The sequence below is a fragment of the Ascaphus truei genome, chromosome 20 (assembly GCF_040206685.1).
Source record: "Ascaphus truei isolate aAscTru1 chromosome 20, aAscTru1.hap1, whole genome shotgun sequence".
Taxonomy (NCBI): Eukaryota; Metazoa; Chordata; class Amphibia; order Anura; family Ascaphidae; genus Ascaphus; species Ascaphus truei.
In genome coordinates, this window is record NC_134502.1 from 32,229,865 (window position 1) to 32,237,007 (window position 7,143).

Consider the following 7,143-nt stretch of genomic DNA (forward strand, 5'->3'; position numbering starts at 1 on the left):
AGGGAGGGGTTATATTGGGAAATAGGAGGAGTTATAGGGAGTAGTTATATGGGGTAAAAGGAGGAGATATTGGGAGCATTTATATGGAGCAATAGGAGGAGTTATAGGGAGCGGGTATATGGGGTAATAGGAGGAGTTTAAGAAGCAGTAATATGGAACATAAGAAGTAGTTATAGGGAGCGGTTATATGGTCAATAGGAGGAGATATAGGGAGTAGTTATATGGAGTAATAGGAGGAGATATAGGGAGAGGTTATATGGGGTAATAGGAGGAGTTATATGGAGTAAATATGAGTTAAATGGATACAAATAGTCACAATGAATACTTCCATTTTATTTTACATTAAAATTCAATTTTATTTCACAATTTCAAATTGAACAATACGAACGTCCCACTAATTTGGTCCCTAAAAGATCTGCATCTCCAACCATCTCCACCAGCTATATTTAGAGACGTCGCTGGCTTAACCCTTCCCCCCACCCCTGAAGACCTTCCCGATTGAATGTAGACCCTTCATGGGGAAGTTGAGAAGAAAGAAGACTCAATTTTCACAGCAGGTGAACTTGACATCATTGAGGGCCGTGTCATCTCCTTTTCCTTGGTACTCCTCCACCCTGGTGCTGATGCCACAGATCCCTAATTCGCAGTACTGGCTCCACCTTCCGTATTTCCCCCACGAGAGCTTATTTGCCTCTAGTATCGTTTTGTCTGAGCACATAAACATGATGCTGTTGGCGGCGGTGTCGTCACCGTCCCCCTGAGGTGGACTTACTTTCAAGCGGAAGGCGAAGAGGTTGCTGTTGAGACAATGCTGACCGCAGGTCCATGAGCCCCACCTGAGAGAGAAGAAGGAGGACGTGGTTAGTGGTGAAGAGGAAACTTCCTAGGTGCTTTTGCAGAGGAGACCTGACCTGTAGGACGGGCACAGGATTTTAGGGGAGATCTGACCAATTATCTATATAGTGGCATCGCCCCTGTCCTACGTCCTTCAGGGTAGCAAAGGGGATCTCTAATAGGGTGAGAGGAAAGGGGATCTCTAATAGGGTGAGAGTAAAGGGGATCTCTAATAGGGTGAGAGTAAAGGGGATCTCTAATAGGGTGAGAGGAAAGGGGATCTCTAATAGGGTGAGAGTAAAGGGGATTTTTAATCTGTAAAGTGGTATCACCCCCTCCCTTAATCTCCTGGTGATACCCATCTCTATATATACGAATACCTTGCTATCCTTCCAGCTGCCTTAATTTCCCTCCCTATACACCCCAACATTTTGCTGCCCTCGGAACTCCCTTATACACCCCTCTTTATACACCCCAAAATCCTGTCATCGTAATATATGCTTGGCAAACTCTGCACATGTGAAGAAGAGACCTGTGAGGTTTGGCGAGCTCTGTACATGTGTAGAAGAGACCTGGGCCTTTGGAAAGCTCTGTACATGTGAAGAAGAGACCTGTGAGGTTAGGAAAGCTCTGTACATGTGAAGAAGAGACCTGTGAGGTTAGGAAAGCTCTGTACATGTGAAGAAGAGACCTGTGAGGTTAGGAATGCTATGTACATGTGAAGAAGAGACCTGTGTGGCTGTGCATGTCCTGTGAATGACTTACGCTCCTTCAGTAGACTGGATGTAATATTCCTCATTGCTGTTGCTGCTAACACAGTGCAGCTGTATCCCGTTCAGAGTCGTATCATCACCAAACCACTGGAATTGTTCCAACTGTATCAGGAAGATCAGTTACAATGTGTCCATCTCATATATAACTACTCATAACCCCTCTACCCATGAAACACGTCCCTGTCATTAGGTCACTTTGCTCCTACGTGGGACTGACCCTTTAACCCATTAAACACATCCCGGTCATTAGGTCACTTTGCTCCAAGGTGGGACTGTTCCTTTAACCCATTAAACACGTCCCTGTCATTAGGTCACTTTGCTCCTACGTGGGACTGACCCTTTAACCTATTAAACAAGTCCCTGTCATTAGGTCACTTTGTACCTAAGTGGGACTGACCATCTAACCCATTAAACACGCCCCTGTCATTAGGTCACTTTGTACCTAAGTGGGACTGACCCTCTAACCCATTAAACACGTCCCTGTCATTAGGTCACTTTGCTCCTACGTGGGACTGAACCTTTAACCCATTAAACACGTCCCTGTCATTAGGTCACTTTGCCCCTACATGGGACAGACCCTTTAAGCCATTAAACACGTCCCTGTCATTAGGTCACTTTGCCCTTATGTGGGACTGACCCTTTAACCCATTAAACACGTCCCGGTCATTAGGTCACTTTGCCCCTACATGGGACTAACCCTTTAACCCATTAATCCCTGTTATTAGGTTACTTTGCCCCTACGTGGGACTGACCCTTTAACCCATTAAACACGTCCTTTTCATTAGGTCACTTTGCCCCTACGTGGGACTGACCCTTTAACCCATTAAACACGTCCCTTTCATTAGGTCACTTTGCTCCTAGGTGGGACTGACCCTCTAACCATTTAAACATGTCCCTGTCATTAGGTCACTTTGCTCCTACGTCGGACTGACCCTTTAACCCATTAAACACGTCCCTGTCATTAGGTCACTTTGCTCCTAGGTGGGACTGACCCTTTAACCCATTAAACACGTCCCTGTCATTAGGTCACTTTGCCCCTACGTGGGACTGACCCTTTAACCCATTAAACACGTCCCTTTCATTAGGTCACTTTGCCCTTATGTGGGACTGACCCTTTAATCCATTAAACACGTCCCTGTCATTAGGTCACTTTGCTCCTAGGTGGGACTGACCCTTTAACCCATTAAACACGTCCCTGTCATTAGGTCACTTTGCCCCTACGTGGGACTGACCCTTTAACCCATTAAACACGTCCCTTTCATTAGGTCACTTTGCCCTTATGTGGGACTGACCCTTTAACCCATTAAACACGTCCCGGTCATTAGGTCACTTTGCCCCTACATGGGACTGACCCTTTAACCCATTAAACACGTCCTTTTCATTAGGTCACTTTGCCCCTACGTGGGACTGACCCTTTAACCCATTAAACATGTCAATTTCATTAGGTCACTTTGCTCCTAGGTGGGACTGACCCTCTAACCATTTAAACATGTCCCTGTCATTAGGTCACTTTGCTCCTACGTGGGACTGACCCTTTAACCCATTAAACACGTCCCTATCATTAGGTCACTTTGCCCCTACGTGGGACTGACCTTTTAACCCATTAAACATGTCCCTGTCATTAGGTCACTTTGCCCCTATGTGGGACTGACCCTTTAACCCATTAAACACGTCCCTGTCATTAGGTCACTTTGCCCCTACGTGGGACTAACCCTTTAACCCATTAAACACGTCCCTGTCATTAGGTCACTTTGCCCCTACGTGGGACTGACCCTTTAACCCATTACACATGTCCCTGTCATTAGGTCACTTTGCTCCAACGTGGGACTGACCCTTTAACCCATTAAACACGTCCCTGTCATTAGGTCACTTTACCCCTACGTGGTACTGACCCTTTAACCCATTAAACACGTCACTGACCTGACCATATAATTTACCTATGTTGCTTCTCAGATTAATCCTAATTGTGGGATATTAGAACGAGGGGGCTCTTTATGGGGTTACAGGTAACACTTCTCATTAGGGAACAGACCTAAATGGGGTAAGAAGGCAGCAGTGGGGGCAGAACGGAGTTATGGGGCAATTCTTAGACTGCTTTGATTTCTGACACAGGGACCCGCTTCTTCCCGACTTACAGGCCCTGGTATGGGGCATCGGATGTCAATAATTGAGATATGGGCCCCCCACATCTGGGCCAGAAACTCGGACCAACTGGGGGGTGTTATAGTGAGGTTTGGGATTTAGGGGATAATGGGAAAGCAAAGGGGATTCCTAATAGGGGGAGTAAGGGGATTCTAATAGGGGGAGTAAGGGGGATTCTAATAGGGGGAGTAAGGGGGATTCTAATAGGGGGAGTAAAAGGAATTCTAATAAGGGGAGTAAGGGGGATTCTAATAGGGGAGTAAGGGGGATTCTAATAGGGGGAGTAAGGGGGATATCTAATAGGAGAGTGAGGGGGATTCTAATAGGGGAGTAAGGGGGATTCTAATAGGGGGAGTAAGGGGGATAGCTAATAGGGGGAGTAAGGGGGATATCTAATAGGGGGAGTAAGGAGGATATCTAATAGGGGAGTAAGGGGGATATCTAATAGGGGGAGTAAGAAGGATATCTAATAGGGGAAGTATAAAGGGGATATAACGTGGGAGACTAAAGAGGATTTTTTATAGGGTAGAATAAGTGGGATGATTAATAGAGGGAATAAGGTGGGGTTATGATAGGGGAGGATAAGTGAGATTTCTAATAGGGGGGAGAGAAAAAGGATTTTTATCAGGGGGATAGTACAGGGGGGGGGGATTATCTAATAAGGTAAAACAATGGCCATTACTGATAGTTACAGTAAAAGGATTTATATTAGGGAATGTAGGGCGATTTCTCATATGGAAAAGGGCGAGGGAGAGAAAAGTGAGGTTAAAAAGTGAATTTGCAATAAGGGAATAATAGGGGATTGTAATATTTCCTATATATAGGGGGCTATGCACTAAGCAGTGATAACTGCTTTTAAGTACGATAAATGACTTTTATGTCCGATACTGCCTACGGCGCGATTCACTAAGCAGTGATAACAGCGCTGTATCGGCAAACGCACAGTTTTTTGCCAGTTTACTAAGCAGTGATACGTGAATCGTACTTTAAAAGCGCGCCAAAACGAAACGGAGACAGTCAGAAAGCATTGTTTACCTTTTTTTCAGCACACCGTTAATGCAACAGGCCAGTGGGTGTTCCCGGGTGATCCCCTCGGGTGTCTGGGGGTATACAATGTCCTGTGGTACCAATTGTGTGCCCCCCCCCCAAAAAAAATACTTTTAAATAACCCCCCCTACCCACCAAGGAGGCCTAACCACCCTCCCCAGGCAACTACCCTTCACCCATTCATTGGTACAGTGGGCACATCATGCTCATATAATACGGGCATGATTTATTTACCACTATTGCAAGAAATTGTGAAGAAATAAAAAAACAGGCCAAAATAAAACACCTTACATTGCAAAATAAATCACATCAAATGGCTAACTAAATGCATAACAACTGCCACTAAAACAATAGAATGGCACAGTGGGTACATCATGCCCATATAATATGGGCATCATTTAACACTATGCCAGTCAATGGTCAACCTATTGGGTGCATCGTCCCCATCACACAGGGGGGTCTATGCACAATGCAGTGATACTGTAAGGGGTTTTAAGTGAGATAAATGCCTTATGGTGCAAAATTGCGTGCAGCGGGATTCACAAAGCAGTGATAACACTGCAGTATCGCACTTATAAGGCTTTTTATCACCAAAACACAGTCATTGATAAAAAATTTGAGCCATAAATTGCGTCATAACGGCATTTATCTCACTTAAAAACACTTACTGTATCACTGCTTTGTGCACAGCCCCCATAGTGTCTCATATGGACACTGAAAGGGGGTTATCTAATACGTGGGGAGGGAGTATTGGCTACTTCTAAATACAGAGAGTAAAAAGTATAAATCACAGTTATAAAGGAGATTTTTGCAGTAATTAGCTGGCCTCTGAAGTAGTCCTGGCATAAGTTAAAATATTTGACTGCGCCTGCAAAGTTAGATTGTAAGTTCTGCGGGGCAATTTTAATATTGTGCCATCAAAATCCCATATACAGAAGCACATACATTGCCATGCAAGAAATCATATTATTATTACTGTATATATTTATCTCACCTTGATAGAGAATCCAATGGCACGGAAACCGACGGGACACATTTAAACTGGCCCCCAGTCACCCAATTTACCTCCGTTGGAGACACTGATGACATTTTTAGAGTTCCCGTGTCCGACTGAGAAGAGAGAGAGGAGGAGGAGGGATGAGACCGCCTGGAACATCATGGTGGGGTCTTGAGGAACTCAACTGGAGATGTCAAGAGATGTCAACGGTGAGAAAAACTTCGGCAATGTAATAATCGGGAATCAGGTTTGCAGTTCAAATCAGCAATCTTTATTTCTTCAACCAGCTCAGCGATTCAGCAAGGATACAACATACAAAATACTTCTATTCAAGGTGGCGAGTATCTGAGAAGGCAGTGGCGTATCCTTCGACAGTTACGTTTTATACCATTAGATCGAAGAGATATACATCACTGTCTCAGCTAACTAGCTTTTGCCAACTAAATGACGTACTTGTTTACATACTTGTTTTCTGTTGTTATCATCAAGTACCTTATCTCAGGAACATTAGGAACTTACAAAAACAAGTCTTATCACTAAAATGGGCATCATACAACTTGGTTTCAAGTTGCCCCTGATACCAATAACATTGCATTCTATTAGTTTCACACTGACCACAAGATTCCTTAAAACATCCATATATATATATATATATATCAACATTTTAATTTATGGTGGGTGAAAAAGGCAACAAGAAACCTCCACCATATAGCATATAGCAAATAAAAAGATCACTTGTGAGCACATGCACGTCTTAGACAGGTCTGCAACCCTGCCTTTCACCATTATCACCTAGCGTACAGTGCTTCCACTGCAGCAAGGGATTCTGGGAAATAGCATGCAAATGAGCACACTGTGTCACCTTTTGCCTGAAAACAATTTTTCATTTAAAATAGATAAAATAATAATTATTTTATGTATAATTTATAAATTATTATTTTATTTATTTTATAAATTATACCATATCATACAGGAATCGAACCCAGGATGTTAGTACCAATTCTCTACCTCGACGCTACAGTGCAGTCCATTGCATTGCAATGTGCTCTAGAGGTTAAGTATATTTATAGAGTCGGTTTTGCCACACCACGCCTGTTGTGTAGAGGTAGAGAATTGGTACTAGTATATGAAAGCTCCTGGGTTCGATTCCTGCATGTGTATTATATAAAATGTGTTAATGTTCAATTCCCACATAGGTGTATGTGTCCGCTAGCAATAAAGCATTGAATTGTATGTTAAAAAAAAAAAACCTCCTCTGCGCTCGAAAGTCTACGTAAGTGTGGAACGTGGACTCAGCCATATGATGCAGAGAGGAGAGAGCTGTAGATGCCGGTAAGTCCTCGCGTTGCA

The 7,143-nt window shown here is 43.7% G+C and overlaps 1 protein-coding gene across 2 annotated transcripts; it reads right to left on the reverse strand.

Moving 5' to 3' along the window:
* Positions 1–330: 330 nt before the first annotated feature.
* Positions 331–6,144, reverse strand: LOC142470876 (vitelline membrane outer layer protein 1 homolog). 2 transcript variants are annotated; one of them, XM_075577676.1, is made up of 3 exons: positions 5,791–6,143; positions 1,600–1,709; positions 331–836 (listed from the first exon to the last, which is right to left on the reverse strand). In XM_075577676.1, the coding sequence occupies exons 1-3, from the start codon at positions 5,830–5,832 to the stop codon at positions 542–544; spliced, it is 447 nt and encodes a 148-aa protein (XP_075433791.1). In that variant the 5' UTR covers positions 5,833–6,143; the 3' UTR covers positions 331–541. The 2 variants fall into 2 exon arrangements, with proteins under 2 accessions (XP_075433791.1, XP_075433792.1); XM_075577677.1 differs by lacking the exon at positions 1,600–1,709 and having other exon boundaries at positions 5,791–6,144.
* Positions 6,145–7,143: the final 999 nt, after the last annotated feature.